General features: G+C 44.1%; 1 protein-coding gene across 1 annotated transcript; it reads left to right on the plus strand.

Moving 5' to 3' along the window:
- The first annotated feature begins 17,194 nt into the window (after positions 1 to 17,194).
- On the plus strand, positions 17,195 to 18,124 carry LOC132654002 (vomeronasal type-1 receptor 44-like). The gene has a single exon (XM_060383310.1). It carries the CDS (start codon positions 17,195 to 17,197, stop codon positions 18,122 to 18,124), a length of 930 nt encoding a protein of 309 aa, XP_060239293.1.
- The last annotated feature ends 451 nt before the right edge of the window (positions 18,125 to 18,575 follow it).

An 18,575-nucleotide genomic window follows, 5' to 3' on the forward strand; every position in this document is an offset into this window, starting at 1 on the left:
TAGGACTATTTAATTGATTTACCTACTCTTGATTCAGCTTTGTTAAGTGGAATTGATCAAGAAAATTTTCCATTTCATTTTGATTTTCAAATTTTGTGGCATATCCACTTTTGAAGTCTATTAAGTCCTAATGGCTGTTTGGATTTCCACAGTGTCTATAGCTTTTCATTTCTGATTTTGTTGATTTGGATGGTGTCTCTCTGCCTTTTAGTTAGCTTGGCTAAGGGTTTGTCTATCTTGTTGATTTTCTCAAAGAACCAGCTCTTGGTTCCATCGATTTTTTGAATAGTTTTATTTGTTTCTAATTGATTTATTTCTGCCCTGACTTTGATTATTTCCAGCCATCTAGTCCTTTTTGATGTGTCTGCTTTTTTTTCTAGGATTTGTAGGTGAGACATTAAGTTGCTTGAATGAGTTGTCTCAAATTTCTTCTTGAAGGCTCTTAGTTCTATGAACTTTCCTCTTAGCACTGCTTTCATTGTGTCCCATAAGTTTGGATATGTTGTGGCTTCATTTTCATTGAAGTCTAGGAAGACATTAATTTCTTTCTTCATTTCTTCCCTTACCCAGCTCTCATTGAGTAGCAAGTTGCTCAGTTTCCATGTGTGTGTAGGATTTTTGCTATTTCTGTTGTTGTTGAGGTCCAGGTTTATTCCATGGTGATCAGATAAGATACAAAGAATTATTTCCATCTTCTTGTATCTGTTGAGGCCTGCTTTGTGACCAACCATATGGTCTATTTTTGAGAAGGTTCCATGAGGTGCTGAGAAGGAGGTAAATTCTTTTGTGTTTGGGTGTAAGGTTCTGTAAGTGTCTGTTAGGTCCATTTGATTCATGTCCTCTGTTAGAGACATTGTTTCTTTGTTTAATTTCTGTTTTGTTGATCTGTCCTTTGTTGAGAGTGTGGTGTTGAAGTCTCCCAATAATAATGTGTGGGGATCTTTATGTCATTTAAGTTTTATCAATGTATCTTTTGCAAATGTGGGTGCCCTTGTATTAGGGGCATAGAAGTTCAGGATTGTGATGTCTTTCTGGTGGAATTTTCCCTTGATGAGTATGAAGTGTCCTTCCCCATCTCTTTTTATTGATGTTGGTTGAAAGCCTATTTTATCAGACATTTGAATGGCTACTCCAGCTTGCTTCTTGTGTCCATTTGCTTGGAAAGCAGTCTTCCAGCACTTTACCCTCAGGTCTATCATTGTGACTTAGGTGTGTTTCTTGTATGCAACAGCTTCCTGGGTTTTGTTTACGTATCCATTCTATTAGTCTGTGTCTTTTTATTGGAGAATTGAGTCCACTGATGTTGAGAGAGATTAATGATCAGTGGCTGTTAGATCTTTTTATTTTGATGGTGGCTGTGGTCATAGGTTTGTGTACTTGGTTGCTTTCTGTTTTACTGTAGTGAGGTTAATTATTTCCTGTGTTTTCTTGAAAATAGGTAGGTTTCTTGAGTTGTATTTTTTCTTGTAGTGTCTTCTTTAATGCTGCATTTGTGTGTAGGTATTGTTGAAATTTGTTTTTGTCATTGAATATCTTGTTTTCTTCATCTATGAGGACTGAGAGTTTTGCTGGGTATAGTAGCCTGGGCTGACATCTATGTTCTCTTAGGGTGTGCATGATATCAGTCCAGGCGCTTCTGCCTTCCATAGTTTCTGTTGAGAAGTCAGGTGTGATTCTAATGGGTTTGCCATTATATGTTACTTGGCCTTTTTCCCTTGCAGCTTTTAGTATTTTTTCTTAGTTCTGTATCCTTATTGTTTTGATTATTATGTGGTGGGAATATTTTCTTTTCTGGTCTAATTTATTGGGTGTTCTGTAGGGCTCTTGTATTCTTATTGGCCTCTCCTTTAAGTTGGGAAAACTTTCTTCAATGATTTTGTTGAAAATATTTTCTGGTCCTTGGAGCAGGAAATCTTCTTTTTCCTCTACAGCTATTATTCTTAGGGTTTGTCTTTTTATGCTGTCTTGAATTTCTTGGACTGTGTGTGTAAGGAATTTTTTAGATTTAACATTTTCTTTGACAGATATATTGATTTCTTCCATTGTATCATCCCCACCTGAGACTCTTTCTTCCATCTCTTGTATTCTATTGTTTATGCTAACCTCTGTGGTTCCTGTTTTCTTCCCTAAGTTCTTTCTTTCCACAATTTCCTCCATTTGTGTTTTCTTTAATTTTTCCAATTCTATCTTCAAATCTTGAGCCATTTTGTTGATTTCCTTCACCTATCTGACTGTGTATTTTCCTGTTTTTCCTTCAATTCCTTCAGTTGTTTGAACATTCCTCTGTTTCTTTTATTTCTTTCAGTGATTTAAGTCTTTCCTCTCTAAAGTCCACAAACTGTTTGGCTGCAAATTCCTGTATTTCTTACTCCTGGCCATAATCTGTTTCAGTTTATCTTCCTCCAGGTCTTTACACATTTTATTTTTTTTTTCTTCTATTATCCTCTTCATGAGCATAGATGTTAGGTCATCTTCTTGAATTTCAATAAAACTGGGGTGTCCAGGGCTACTTGCTCCTGGATAACTGGGTTCTGGAGATGCCATATTGCTCTGTCTTAAGTTGGTTGAGCTTTAATGCTGGCCTCTACCCATTGGGCTATCTTAGCTGTTGGGTGTGAGAATCTGGTGGTTCCTGTAATCCTGTGGTTTACAGAATCTCCTTGGCAGGAAGATGGATTTTCCTGAAGGAAGCCTCCTCAGCACTTTGGGTATGGTCACTGTATGGCTAGTGTTTTTCGGGAGTTGCCATAGCTCACCTCAGATGTAGAGACCTGAGTATTAACTGTGGTTTTTGTTAGTCGAGGGGGCTCTCCTCTCACCCAGAGAGGAGACAGCTGCCCTGCTTCTGCGTTTCCTGCTGTAAATTTAGTGAGCTGCTGCTGTAACCTGGGTGTCCTGTGGTTTGGTCACTTATGTGAGGGATAACTGGTTGCCCCTTGGAGCAGTATCTGGGGGTTGATCTCGGAGATCCCAGGCTTCTATAGATCTGAGGTTGAGGCTGTTTGTCCCAGTATGCAAGTGGTAATCTGTGGCAGGTGAGTACAGCTCTCCTGGTAGCAGCAGGCTAGCTGGTGCACAGCAGGTCTGTGGTTTGGGCTGGTCTGTGGGACCTTTTCCATGGATATACTAAGTCTGACCCCATTTGCTTCGTTCCCTGTGAGGATTTTTCCCGACAGGGACTGCCAGTCCCTGTTGCCCTGTGTCACACAGCTCTGTCTGTCTGTGACACAGAGCTGGGTGGGCAGCCAGTCTCTGTGCTGGTGGCTGGAGCCCAGTTCAGTGCTGGGGGCACACCCGCCATTCTGCAAGAACTTTTCCAGGGAGAGAGTGGGTGGCCCGTGGCCATCCCTGTTTCCTCCTTCCCCATGGGTTTTTCTCTAGACTGGGACTCTCAGTCTCTGATGTTATTGTACACCCATTCAGCCTGGGAAGGTGATCAGGACATGCTGGCTCTGGTCCGGCGACCTAGTGCTTGTGTGACCTGGGATCTCTGTAGGGTTCTGGCTGGGTGACCTGAGAGTGGACCCGAATGATTCACATATTATGGGGGTTTCCTCTTACCTGGGAAACACAATCACTGTTGTTTTAGGGCCCAAAGTTCAGTCTCTTGGTTGCTGTACAGAAAATATTGTCCTACTCCTCAGATGTAGTGTTCTCCTGGCACCGCCATCTTGTTCTTCCCAGTACACACTTAATCCATCTGGCTGGAATACAGACACACTCTTAGTATACACCTTTAATCCTAAGCAATGAAGCCTGTCAGGTCCTTGTGCCGATTCCTACTCATACCACACAGTGACACCAGAGAGCAGCATACAAGTGAGATCACCTGAGCACCTGAAAGGGAAGTGCAGAAGGCAACTTCCAGAAAAGACTTAATCACCTCCTGTGATTTCCCTGACACTGCACCGTGGGGTAGTGTATCTCTTCTTCACCCATTCATTTATCCAACTCAGGGCTCCCAGCAGCTCTAGGTATTTCAGGAAAATCCCCCCCAATATGTGTTTTCCTACAATCACACCCACCACCAAATACAAGTGGGAAACGACAGCCTATCAAGGGGACCTGACAACAAGAAGAGCCTTGAACAGGATTTTGTACATAAGGATTGCCCCATGAGGCAGCAGTGGATCTCACAACCTCACTTTGCAGAGGCACAGGCGGCCTTAATGTGGCAGCAAGAGACAGCACCTCAGCCTTCACAGCCACCTAAGGAAGTTAGAGCCATGTCCTTCAGGTTTGAGCAGGAGAATAGAGCGAATAACTTTGCTAAGACCACAGAGATAATCGATGTTGGAGCCCTGATTGAGACCCAGGGGGCGGGGTCCAGTGAGCCCAGGGGAGTTTGGGGGCGTGGCTATTGCTGCCCTGGGACTGTTAATGCTGCCCTGGGACTGAGGTGGCCTTCTCTTCTGCTTCCTGCAGGTGGCGAAAAAGCACCAAGCCAAGCATAGTCCTGAGGTGTTGATAGCTTGGTTTGCTTGAAGATGTAACACTCACTTGGTCATAGTGGGGGAGCAGGGAGGGAGGTGGGAAATGCCCCTCCCTGGACCCATACAGAAGTTGCAAATGGGAGACTAGCCTGGCCTAGTACCAATCTGCCAGCCTTAAGTCTGCAGTCAGTCTGATCTCAGGAGGGTCTGGATCTTAGGGTGGATCAGATTCTGTTTCCCTCTCAGAACTCTCAGCCTGGAAGTTAGTAGCTGTACAGGACACCCAGTAAGTTCATACACGCATGTGCACAATGTACACAGACATGTTATAGCTGGTGTCTGCACAGGTTGTTTGACTGAGTTACCTTCTGCTCAGAACATCCAGGCAGAGTCCAGTAAGTACTATGAAGGAATGCTCTTCGCCCTTTCCCAGCCTCCTTCAAGAATTCACAAGAGCTGAGAACTGTAAAACTTGTCAAAAGCAGTGATTTTTAATAGCTCAAAGCCCAGTGCCACAGTGAAAGGGGGCCAGGCCTTCACTCTCCCCAGTTCTCTTGATCAGCCCAAGCTGATGAATTTTCTCCCTATTCCAGCATCCCACTGCAGGGAACCTGAGAGCCTGAGCTGAGGTGTGTTTTGGTGTGGGCAGAAGGGAGGAAGGGGGAACTGTGGCTACAGTGACCTTGCACACTCATTTGGGCTCCTGCTATGCTGACTCCAGTGCACAGACCACCTGTGGGATGCACAGAGGAAGTCTTTCCACCCCACCCCAAGTGGTCTAAGGAGAGAATATGTGAGGGTCACATGCCATCTTTGTGGTCATCCCTTGGTCAAGGTTGCCTTGCCTGGTTCATCCTCCATGGTTGCACATTCTACCTCTTCCTGCTTTGTTTTTTGGAAGCCAGTCACCATGCCTGCCCAACACCATAAACGGAAGGCCCAAGCTTTCAAGCTTCATGCCCCTGAGAGGAATCACCTATGCACAATAATTAAATTCTTCGTAGGAAGATTTCCTCTTCTCCCTCACTTACTGTGTTCGGTCATTCTGTCTGTCCCTGTGGAGTGACATGTTCATTCTTTACTGCCAGTTCAGCCTGCTGTTGATGCTCACTCTCCAGCACTGGCTCTTTAGGGGTCCCTCATCCTCACTCTCCAGCCCTTGGTTGCCCCTGTGTTATCTGGGGTACTTCCTTCCTGGTAAAAGACAGCCAGGTTCCTATATATCTATCTTTTCAGTTTCCTGAATCAGAGAGTTCTGCAAAGAGTTAGGCTCCTTATACTGGCATTTAAATTTTCTTTGAGTGTGATGAGTGTGGCATACTTACACATTTGTGTGGGTTAGTACATATGTATGTATGTACATGTGCAAGTGTGTATATGTGGAGGCCAGAAATGATTGTTAACTGTCTTCCTCTGTCATCACCCACCTTATTTATACATTTCATCATCTCTGTGTGTGTGTGTGAGTGTGTGTAAGGACATATATGTGGAGGTAAGAGGTTAAGCTCAGATCGTACATTTCACTCTCTGTGGGACAGGATCTTTGCAGGGAACCATTTAGTTGGCCTGGCCTGGCTGCCTTGAGCGGCATAGGTTTTCTTAAGTTAGGGTTCATGGCTCCTGGGACACTAAGCACCTTCAGTTCCTGAGAGACTGACACACTCCTGCAGGCAGTTGAAGTGTTAGGCAGTTTTGTGTTTCTCTGATGCAGGATATTTGATCCTATTGTGAGAGTGCAAAAAGTTTCTTGTTTGGTGTGGCTCAGCCCTCAAACACACCTTTAATCTAAGAGCTTTCTGTACACAGGATTAAGTAAAGTTAACCCCAGGTCAAGAGGTGGAGTAAAAAACCAGCTGACAGGAAGTTAACAGGAAAGAGGGACTTGAGGTGAAGGGAATTTAAGACAGTGTGGAGAAGAAGGTGCTTCCTTCTGGGACGTGAGCTGAGTAGGAAGATCAGCTGAGCAGGAAGGTCTTTCTCTGCCTCTCTGAGCTAGCAAGCTTTCACCCCAGCATCTGGATCCTAATAGGTAATAATTGAACGCTTGGGATTTTGTTTTTAATAACAACAACATTTCTCTGTATGTTTCTTTAGTAGTCAAGGAAACATGGAAACTCGACAGGACAATTACTCTTAGACATAACCTTGTGTACCCTCCAGTGCTTGCAAACATCAATGTATCCTGGCAACGACCACTGTGTTGATCCTGGCAATGGCCATTATATCTGTTTTTGACAAAGGTATAAAAGGTCTGATTGTTCTCCATAAAATTGTCACAGCCTCAACCTTGCTGCGATCCCTCCTACGAGCCTGGTTTAATTCCTTGAAGCCATAGTAAGCAATCTTGATCTAATAAGCAATGAAAGTTTCTTTTGTTGTTCTCTGCTGTGTACTTCAGGTTAGTTGACCTGCAAGCTTCTAGGAATTCTCCTATCTCTGCTTCCATCTCAACATAGGAGCACTGAATACAGACAGGTACTACCCTGTCTGGCTTTATGTGGCTTCTCTGCACTCTAGCTAAGGTCCTCATGATTGCATGGCAAATGAACCTAATCAATCTGAATCTTATCAGTCTGGCTTGGGTATCTGGTCAATGAGCTCTAGGGTCTTACTTGTCTCTGCCCCCTCAGTGCTGGGGGCTACAGGAACTCACACACAGCATGGCTTTTATATAGCTGTTGAAGATTCAAATTCAGTCTTTATGCTTGTGCAGAAAGCACTGTTACCTCACCCCTACCCAGCCCAGTCCCCCTCCACCCCTCCAGCCTTTCATTTGGTTTCAGAAGATTACTGTTTTTTCTTCTTGTTCTGAATGGTCATTCTATACCAATTAAAAATTCTCCACTGTGCCATTCCTCAATCCCTGGCAAACACCATTGCATTTTCCTTTCTTTAAAAATTACAGTACAGTACTCTCAGTTCCACCCCTAGATATACAGAAGCTTGTCATTCTGTGACTGACAGGTCACTGGAAGTATGTATTCATCTGTGGTGGACCTATACCTACATGTGGCTTTCCTTCCTGTTTAAGCTGAGTAATAGTCCATGATATATAAAGGCCAGATGTGGTTGGTACATTCATCTGCTTATGGACAGAGAGTTATTTCCATCGTGGCTGTGGTTAAGTGCTGTTACTATAAACAAGCAAGCATCTGAGACTTTGAATCAATTATTTTTCCATAACTATGAAAGAACTGTTGATGAATGATATGCGATTTTGTGATAATGCATCTATGGAGAGCTGAGACTCAGACGCCATCTACTGGCGCTGACATCTGCCCTCGAAACTGTAAGGAACCTCCAGAATGCATGTGCATGTTGCGTAAGCACGCCAAGCCACTGCCCAGGGGTAAAGAGTGAGCAGCCAATCAGGGTATGACACGCCACTTAGGTGCGACCAGGGCTTATATAAACAGCACCACTTTGGGGCCCTGGCACTCTCCTCCCTCTCTCCCTGCCGGGGGGTTGCCCGCCCCCGCCGCGGCGCTGTAGGCCAATGCGAACGCTGCCCACGGCCGCGGTAGCCGGGCCTGTGCCGTGGCGCGCTGCCGCCCCAAGTGTCGTGGGGCTGGTCCCGCGGCTCTCCTCCTCCTTTCAAGGCTTGACTGTAATAAAAAGCCTGTTGCAGAAGGATTCTTGTGTCCGCGTGCATTCTTGCTGGCGAGACCATCACGCGGCTTTCAACATCTGGTGCTGAAACCGGGGACCAAACCACCCGGGAAGCAGGGAGGCTCCCACTGCCGGTGCTGCCAAGGAGAGCCCTCGTTTGCGGGGAGGATTCAGAACTGCAACATCGAGGTTTGTCCTGAGAGGCATGTTCAATCTTGATTCATCTCATTTTTCATTTCATTTCAGCAGAAGCCCTTATCGCCTTCCCTGTTGTGATCGCTGCCATAGCCCTCTTTCTTTTGGTTTTGTGCAAACTTGAGGGCGGCCTCAGAAGGAAAGAGATTAACCAAAGGGTAAGAGTAGACACTAAGGGAGTGTTAAGGGAGATGCGAGACCGCATGTCAGAAACAGGACGTGACAAAAGATTGGGGCCCCAATGGATAGAAATAGAGACGTCTCTAAGAAGAAAGGCCCTTCTGTGGATGTTAAAGCCACAGAAGTGAGAGATAAGGGAAAAAACGCCCTGGGAGAGAAAGGTAAAAGGAGAAGAAAAAAACCAATAAAAAAGGCTCTTTATCCAATAAGATTAAAATTCCCGCTAAATGCCTGGGCGCAGCCATCTTGGCTTTCATCAGAGGCTTCCACGTGGCTGGTAACTGGGCACAGCCATCTTGGCTTTGGGAAAAATGGGCGGGACCTTGGGTATATCAGCGGTTTCCATGTGGCCAGCGCCATCTTTAGTTCGGGCAAGGACGCCCTGCCCCACGTGGCCGGTGCCATCTTTAATTCGGGCAAAGAGGCCCTGCCTCCCGTGTGCCTCCCTCTCCCCCACAATAACCCAGCCCCTTTCCCAAGCCGCTTCTATTTAAATGCCCTCATAATTTTTTCACTGGGTTTATGCTCTTGGGTATCTTATCAATTTACTAAATAAAACCCTGCCGTATTGTTTGTGCTAACTAAAAAATTACAGTTTTTAAAATGTATCTTGTGGAGAGCTGTTTGTTTGATAAGCTGTTTTGTTTATAAAAAACATGTTTACGCCCTGCTCTTTACCTTGAGACAAAAAAAAGGGGGGGGGGAAGTTTCACCAAGTTCCTTAGAGTATGTTTGTTACCTGCTACAGGGAGGTTATTTTAAAAAGTTAGGCAGTTTCAAAACTCCTCTTTATAGTAATGTAACTTGCTTTTACAGTTAATATAATTCTAAAAAAAAAACAACTGTATTTTAAATATGTTATAATTCATTTAAAGGGCTGGTGATTGTTCATTACAAAATGTTTTTTATGCTCTTTTAAGGAAAAAATTCTAGCTGATAGGTTTGGTATGGCTAAAATAATTCTTACAGTTTAAAATTGTTCCATTAAGCAGTTAATTATAAAGCTTGTTTAATCACTAAAAACTTTTGGTTGTGGGGGATTATAGATGCTCCACAGTGTTTACTGTATCAGCAACACCTAGTGGCTGTACTTGGTGTTGTCAGTCACCGCCTGCTAATGCTAGCACATGGCCTGCCGCCATGATGGTTCAACAATAAAAAGCATGTAAGCTGTAGTTTGGCTGCCATGTTTGTTTAGGGTTTCCAGCTGAGTTCAGTTGCACGTGGCCAGCCGCCATACTGGGCCGGAGATAAAGAGGGTGGAGCTATGAGTTTGCCACCATTTTGTTCAGGTACTGTTCAATTTTAATGCCGTATCCTTTGTTGCAAAAAACCCTGCAGCAATGGGGATTGCATATTGCCACTAAAAAGGTCCAAATTTCAGAAGTAGGTTCCTTTCTTGTCCCAGGAACCACTTTGGGATGGACTGGTGGTTTATACAGATGGGTCAAAAACAGGAGTGGAAACTTATGTGGTTAATAATAAAGTTGTTTCTAAGCAATATCATGAGACTTCGCCTCAAATTGTGGAATGTTTAGTAGTGCTAAAAGTTTTGAAAAAATTTCCAGGTCCTTTAAATATTTTTTCTGATTCTAGTTATGTGGTAAATGCAACCAAAATCTTAGAGGCTGCTGGATTGATTAAAGCATCTAGCAAGCTTGCAAAATTTTTTCAAAGGATTCAGTTTGCCTTAATTACCAAAAAATTCCCTGTTTTTATTACACATATTAGGGCTCATTCCGGTCTACCGGGGCCCACGTCCCATGAAAATGACCTGGCAGATCGAGCCACAAAGATGATTGCATTTGCCCTCCTTTCAAATTTAGAATTGGCTAAGGAGTTTCATAAAAAGTTTCATGTTACAGCTGAGACATTGCATCATCGATTTTACATAACTAGAAAAGAAGCTAGAGATATTGTTACCCAATGTCAAAATTGTTGTCAGTTCTTACCTATGCCTCATGTTGGGATTAATCCCAGAGGAATCCGTCCACTACAAGTGTGGCAGATGGATGTTACCCACATTTCATTTTTTGGTAAAATTCAATATTTGCATGTTTCCGTTGATACTTGCTCTGGAGTTATGTTTGCTTCTCCCCTGACTGGAGAAAAGGCAGCCCATGTTATTCAACATTGCCTGGAGGCATGGAGTGCCTGGGGAAAGCCCAAAATTCTAAAAACTGACAATGGGCCAGCCTATACTTCTCAAAAATTTGGACAGTTTTGTCATCAAATGGAAGTGACTCACCTAACGGGTCTGCCATATAACCCTCAAGGGCAGGGTATTATTGAACGTGCTCATAGCACTCTAAAATCTTACTTAATAAAACAAAAAGGGGGAGTCGAGGAGGCTCTGCCCTCAGTGCCACAAGTGACTGTTTCCTTGGCACTCTTTCCTCTCAATTTTTAAAATTTGGACAGTCAGGGCCATTCGGCGGCTGATCGTCACTGCTTAGGGCCTGATAGGCCTAAGGAAATGAACAAATGGAAGGATGTCTTGACTGGTCAATGGAAAGGCCTGGATCCTATCTTAATAAGATCCAGGGGAGCTGTCTGTGTTTTCCCACAGGAAGAAAACAATCCATTCTGGGTACTGGAGCAACTCACGCGAAAGCTCCTGACAGCTGAAGATGATCTTTCAACAAATACACCTGCTACTACTTGAAGAATTAAGGGCGGCCATGGTGACCACTAATTCTACTCGAGTGGAATCATTGCTCACGGATGGCTTATTATCCTGGGTTTCTTCCGCCTTTTCTTACTCTAAGATTGGGTGGGGGTTGGAATGTTTGGTGCAGCACTATGTTGTGGCTTAGTGTTTTTACTCTGGTTGTTCTGCAAACTCAATACGCAACACAAACGTGACAAGGTTGTGATCGCGCAAGCACTTGTGGCCTTGGAACAAAGATCATCTCCCAAAATTTGGTTATCCATGTTAAAAAATTAAAACAGACTGTGACACTCAGTCGATGCACCTCAGGGGTTTTACCCATTGCACTGAGTCGATGAGTGATCCAAGTCACAATCTTGCCTTTGCCTAAGTGGCTATGGTACCTAGATAGGAGGATGACAGCCCTTGCACTCCCTGGAATTTTATTCCATTGCACGGGAATGGGTGTCACCTCCATTTTTAATCTTCTCCCTTAGCCCCTGCACCCAGAGGACTTGTCTCCATTGCACCTGGTCGGGAAAGGGAGTAATCTAAAGCTCTTGATTGCTTACTCCCCAAAGAAGGAGTTCGCTTGATCGAGCTTAGGGCTCTCTTGTGCCGCGCTTATAAGGCTTTAAGGCAGTTTTCATTTATTAAAACAAAAGGGGGAGATGTGGAGAGCTGAGACTCAGATGCCATCTACTGGCACTGACATCTGCCCTCAAAACTGTAAAGAACCTCCAGAACGCATGTGCGGGTTGCGTAAGCACGCCAAGCCACTGCCCAGGGGTAAAGAGTGAGCAGCCAATCAGGGTATGACACGTCACTTAGGTGTGACCAGGGCTTATATAAACAGCACCACTTCGGGGCCCTGGCGCTCTCCTCCCTCTCTCCCGGCCCAGGGGTTGCCCGCCCCGGCTGCGGCCCGTTGTCCAATGTGAGCGTTGCTCGCGGCCGTGAGGTAGTCGGGCCTGTGAGGTGGCGCGCTGCCGCCCCGAGCGTCGTGGGGTTGGTCCCGAGGCTTTCCTCCTCCTTTCATCGCTTGACTGTAATAAAAAGCCTGTTGCAGAAGAACTCTTGTGTCCGCGTGCATTCTTGCTGGCGTGACGATCACGTGTGACGATCACGTGTGACGATCACGAGCATCAAAGTTGCTGGGCAAGAAGGATGTTATCCCTTGTTCCATCACAGAGTCCATCAGATCACAGGTTCTGTCAGGAAAAGTTTCTCCTGTAGGACAATTGGATCCCTGTAGTAACAGCAGGCATCTGTGACAAAACTTAGGTCGGTGAGGAGGCTTCTCTGGGACTTCATTCCTTCGTTTTGCTGTACTGCACCAGTCTAGCTGGAAGGGTGAGCTCTGAGGACAATAAAAAGGGTTTCAGCCATTCCTTAGCCCAACTGTTTTTCATGTTTTCCCCATCACACCCCCACAGCTCCTTTGTTTCATGGCCTCTCTGGACACAGCTCTGATACCTGCTTAGTGACAGTTTTCCTTTTCTAGGTCCCTGGTGGCTTTTCCCCACTGTTTTCTGAGCTTTCCAAGTAGAATTGTTGGAGGATACTGCCCAGTGTAACTCCGTTACAAACACAGCCCACTTTGATGAAGCAGAGCTAGTCCCACCTTCCAAACCCCTCTGTTCACTGCATGGGGAGGCAGAGCAGGGGAGGAGAGTGATGTGACACTGTACAGGTGAGCCATGTGATGGCGACAAACACGAACACACAGCTTCAAAAACATGAGGGTGGACAGGTTCTGCTCAGCCCAGACATAGACATGCTCTTTACCCAGCCTCTCAGCTTCCGGGAATGGGCAGGCCGTACCCAAGTTGTAGAGGAGGACACAGACATCATTCCCTTCCTTTCTCCTCCCTGGCTACAGTGCACCCACAGGGCCATAAGCACTCAGCATGCAGTGACCTCTACAGAAGGGCTTCCTTTCTCCTTTCCACTTTCTATTTCACTCCAGGTCACAAGCTCAGGCCACTGCTGTGCTGAACACTGGTCACCTGTCTGAGGCCTGTTTGATGATGTCATGGATCTCAGGCTGTCCATGATTCAGGTAACTGAGGGATGACACAGTGTTTACAGTTGTGGCTTCCTGACTCCATACAGAACAGGGTCTCTAACCTTGTTGCCCTGAGAAGCTGAAGCCCTCACAGCTGCTTTAACAGGGAATGTTCAGGATTCTTGTGGATATTTCTTGCTCCAGGTGTATTATGTTCTCCTGTTCTACCCTCTAAGCCTTTCCTTTCTTGTCCCCAATGTGGCCTCTTCACAGGGAATTTATTTCACCAATCCGGGTCCTTTCTCTGTGTACAGAACACCAATTCTTTCTGCAGGAAATGTGATAGACCATGCTAAAAAAGGTAATTTTAGGGCACAGTGCAATTGAATCTCAAGGACACAGGCGGCTGTTGAAGCCTGAGCTGTTGAGCAAAAGGCTTTCTCTTACATAACTTTTCTGATGGCAGGAAGTGGCTGTCATGTTCTCTGATCTCCTGTGATGGGCTAGTAGGCATTCATGTGAGGACTACCATCTGGGAAGACAGCAATTTTTCTACGAAGGGCTTTTAGTCACCATAATGTTTTGTATACAAATGATGCATTAGCCCAGAATTTCCTACAGACCTTCACATAGGCACAGTTGAGGGGGCTGCAAAGACAGGAGCTGGCAGGTGGCTTAAGGCTGTTGTTTGTCTCACTCCAGACAAGCTGGTGCTCACAGTGACACATGACATTGAGTCATTCTACTCAGCTTTTTCTGCAGAGAGGAAGCAACTGTGAACTTTCTCCTCCACACTAACATGGTTCTGCAGTGCCTTCAAAGCAATGATCTCCTGAAGCCATGATGCCATGAATATGGCTGAAGATTCCTGGCTCCTGAGAAGGCCTGGCTTCCCTAAGTGATTTATGTTTTTCAGGGCTGTAGTTACTGAAGTCACCCTAAAAATAGCACAGCCTGCACCGAACTCTACAGAGGTTGACAACCCTCTCCCTGGGTTGACAATGTGATATCTTTGTAAGACTCAATTCCTCACCCTTTCCTTCTCCCTCTCCTCCTCCATCTTCCCCTCTCTCTTCTCCTCTCATTCTCTCATGTTTGTGTGTGTATGTATTTATGTGTTTTTGTATTTATTGGAACATAAAAACCTTTCCTTTCATAAAAATGGTAAGAGATAAACATATATTAGGATTATTTTGTTAGTAGCTGTTAGTGAATGCATACATTTCAAGTTTTTTAAACTTTTGAAATCTTACCAATGTGTACTTTCTCCTCCACGAAATGTGTGTATTAAACCCATGGCTACCATTATGGGTGCACACAGGTCACAAGCTGACGTTCAGGTTGAGCACCAGTGTGCACAGCTACTCTTTGTCCTGAAGGCTTGATTACTGTTTATTTTTCTGGGGTTATCATGGCACAGACACAACCATATTGGCTGTGTGCCTTAAACTGTTATTTTATGTCACCTCTTGATGGAACTGAATTTCCTCCTCCTCTTTCTTTTCTTTCCTGTTCCTTCCTTGTCATCACCGCTGACTTCTCTTCATTGAGACTGAGGTCAGGGAGGAGCAAGGGCATTATGAGGAACTCCACAGATTCACAGAAAGAAAAATCTGAAGAGCTTAATCATGACTCTCTGTGCCTGGTGGCCACCAATCTTTTGAAGAACTAGCATTTTGTGTTGCTGTTATAGAATTTTTATGTGAGGAAACTCAAATTATTGTTTTTATCAAGTATCCATTTCAGCTCTGAATTATTCATTCTTATCAAGCAATTATGAATTTTAACATTTTCCTTATTCCCTCATTTTATAAGTATTTCATTGATTTTTAAGCTTATTATGTAAATATATAATATGTCCTTTCCCATTCCTCTCTCAAAACACATCCAAAAATCTTCCCTGTGCTGTCCTTCATGTTCACGGCCTCTTTTCTTTAATTGTTATTATATACATATGTAGTCTCAGATGCATAACTGTGACCTGCTCAGTCTGTATAATGTGACGTGTTTGCATGTTTTCAGGGCTGATAATTTCATTTTGGACTACCAGTTGGTGTGCTCTTCCCTGGAGAAGACTGTTGCTCCTGCTCTTGGCATTCCTTAGTTTCCTGTAGTTCTTTGAGAAGGGCTGAGCAGTGGTTTTCCTGTAACTTGGCATGTCTAAGTGTTGTTGTCCATGTTTAGCTCGTGTTTAGGCACTCATGTGGGTAAGGTTATTGCTGTAGCTCCTTAACTCTACTGAGAGACACAATCTCACAGTGAATTCCCTAACCCCTGCTTTCAGTCTCTCCATGCCATCTTCAGAAGCAATGTTCTCTGAGCCTTGCTTACAGGAGTTCTTTGGTAGATGGGTCCACCAAGACTAGGATCCACAACTCTACATCTTGATCAGCTGTGGTTTTCTGTACTGATCTCATTCTGCTGCAAAGAGAAGTTTTGTTTTTGAGAAGTGGGGGTTACACTCATCTGTGGATATAAGAACAAATACTTAGATCATTGAAAACATTTTTGCTTCTTGTCAGTATACTGTATTACAGTGCAATATGTTCTGAAAAGCTATAAAGTTATTTCATCTCACACCCTTGATTTTCAGTTGATAATTCATTAATGTTTATTTGGGAAACTTTTTACAATATTATATACTTTGTGTGTATTTAATCGTCATTAAAGGAAATGATGAGCTCTACATAAAATGCCCACTGAATTTCCTACATCCCTGAAGTCTGGCCAAGTCCCCTACACCTTGAAGGCAATGGAGACTTAAGACTCTTGTTGAGCCCATCCCTCAAGACTGGGTGAACACTTTTCATTTACTTATGACCTTAGAATGAGATGGCCCTAAGTCTATTGTAATTGTAGTTTTGTTTACTACCCTGATTTTACCTGTCAAAAGAGGGGAAAAAAAGGAGTATGCTCACCCTGAACTCAGACCATACTGGATCTCATGGCTGGAGATTAAATTCATAGGTTGGAGGCAGAGTCACTTACCAGAGTTCAGAGAAAGACCAAGATTTCAAACTCTCTGGAAAGTGAACTTGTCTCCATCATTCTAGATTTTCGGGTAATTTTTTTCTTTTCTGTTTCATGCAGGGAAGGAGCTGATCAGTCATTCACAGAGCTGCATTCTGTCTCCCAGGCCACTGCATGAGAAAACCAGCAGGTGACCTGTACAGAGATCACTCTGTGCTAGAAACAGTTCCATTCTTGGTGTGTATGTAGCATCTTCACACCTAGGGTCTCCATGACTGTGCATATGCTCCAGAGTTGCTGACTGGAGCTCATCTTCTGAGTGCTTATGGTCACACGTCGATGAATGGCAGATAGTCAGTAGGATTCAATTCAGGGTCCAAACTGGTAATTATTTGTTCTGGAGATTTATTAAGAACATTTGGCTGGGCAGTGGTGGTGCATGCTTTGAATCCCAGCACTCAGGAGGCAAAGGCAGGAGGATCTCCGAGTACTAGGCCAGCTTTGTTTACAAAGTGAGTTCCAGGACAACCAGGACTACATAGAGAAACCCTGAGAAAAACTGAAAAGAGAGAGAGACAGAGAGACAAAGAGACAGAGAGAGAAAGAGAGAGAGAATAGGAGGAGGAGGACTCAGAGGTAAGGGGGACAAAGGGGAGAGAGAAGAAGAGAAAGAAACAAAGAAAATGAATGAATAATGAATGAATGAAAAAGAAGGTGAATGAATACTTGACCAGCAGGGAAGAGGGCACTGAGATAAATGATCCTGTGCATGTGTGTCTGACAATCAAGTGAGATGCAGCTATTACCCCTTAATAAACCAAACATGTGGACCAGGAGAGGAAATTTTTTTATAACTTCTGAAAATGTTTAATGTACCAGAAAGTTTGTATTCTGAGACAGCCCCACTATGGTCTGCAGAGTTCAGTTTTGTTTGAGAAGCATCAGGACAGTGGGGACAGTGAGGACTATGGGGATCGTCTCAAGGAGTTGTGAGCTGGTGCTGAGTTCCAATTAGACAAGTTATAATTGGGATGAATTGACATCTTGTTGCCAGCTCAGTGTTGGTGGGTAATGCTTCATTAGCAGTAATTGTAATGAAGAGTTTTCTCTTTTCTCCTCAGACTTTTGATACTTGCAAATACACACACAATGAATAAGGCCAGCATACTCCACACTAACACAAACATTAAAATCACCTTGTTCTCTGAAATGAGTGTTGGGATCTCAGCCAACAGCATCCTTTTCGTCTTCCATCTCTGCATGCTCATTGGTGCGCACAGGCCTAAACCCATTGATCTCGCCATTGGTTTCTTGACCCTGACTCAACTACTGATGCTGCTAACTATGGGACTCATAGCTGCAGACATGTTTATGTCTCAGGGGAGGTGGGACCCCACCACATGCCAATCCCTTATCTATGTGCACAGGTTCTCGAGGGGCCTCTCCCTTTGTGCTGCCTGTCTGCTGAATGTCCTCTGGACCATCATCCTCAGCCCTAGAAGCTGCTGTTTACACAAGTTTAAACATAAATCTCTCCATCACATCTCCTGTGCCCTTTTTCTTTGTGTTCTCTACATGTCTTTTAGCAGTTACCTCTTGGTATCAAATAGCGCCGTCTCCAATTCAACCTCAGATAATTTTATGTATGTTACTCAGTCTTGCTCACTTCTACCCCTGAGTTACTCCAGACAAAGCACATTTTCCACATTGTTTTTCTTCAGGGAAGCCTTTCTTATCAGTCTCATGGTCCTCTCCAGTGGGTACATGGTGGCTCTCTTGTACAGACACATGAAGCAGGCCTGGCATCTTCACAGCACCAGCCTGTCTCCAAAAGCATCTCTAGAGCAAAGGGCCACCCGGACCATCCTGCTGCTCATGAGCTTCTTTGTGTTTCTCTGCATTTTGGAGACTGTTATCTTGCAATCAAGAATGAAGTTCAAAGATGGCTTACTATTCTACTTTATTCATATTCTTGTGTCCCATAGCTATGCCACAGTCAGTCCCCTTGTGTTTATTTGCACTGAAAAGCATATAATTAAATTTTTGAGGTCAGTGTGGGACAGGAAAGTAAATATGTGATTATTCAGGAATGGGTATGATCCCTTAATACAGTCCAATATGTTGTCATCAGAGCTATGATCATGACATAGTAGGAACATTCCAAGGTTTAAACTGATATGTGAAAACATCCTTTTCCCATTACATCTGTTTACTCTGTTTATGGATGGCAAGTATGTAAAAGAAGATTAAACTGCATTTCCACTCAGATATCACATGAGGTTTATCTTTCTCAATTGGTTTTCCACAAAGATCTGTGAGATGTCTTTCATCTGACCTTCATTAGCACATTACTTTTTATTATTTATTTATTTATTTATTTAGGAATTTGAAGCACAGTTTCTCTGTGTGGCCCTGGCTCTTCTGGGCTTTCTTTGTAGATCAGGCTGACCTCAAACTCACAGAGATCCACCTGCCTCTGCCTCCCTGAGTGCTGGGAACAAAGGTGTGTGTCACCATGCATAGTTTATTT

Source organism: Meriones unguiculatus, chromosome 5 (genome assembly GCF_030254825.1).
Source record: "Meriones unguiculatus strain TT.TT164.6M chromosome 5, Bangor_MerUng_6.1, whole genome shotgun sequence".
Taxonomy (NCBI): Eukaryota; Metazoa; Chordata; class Mammalia; order Rodentia; family Muridae; genus Meriones; species Meriones unguiculatus.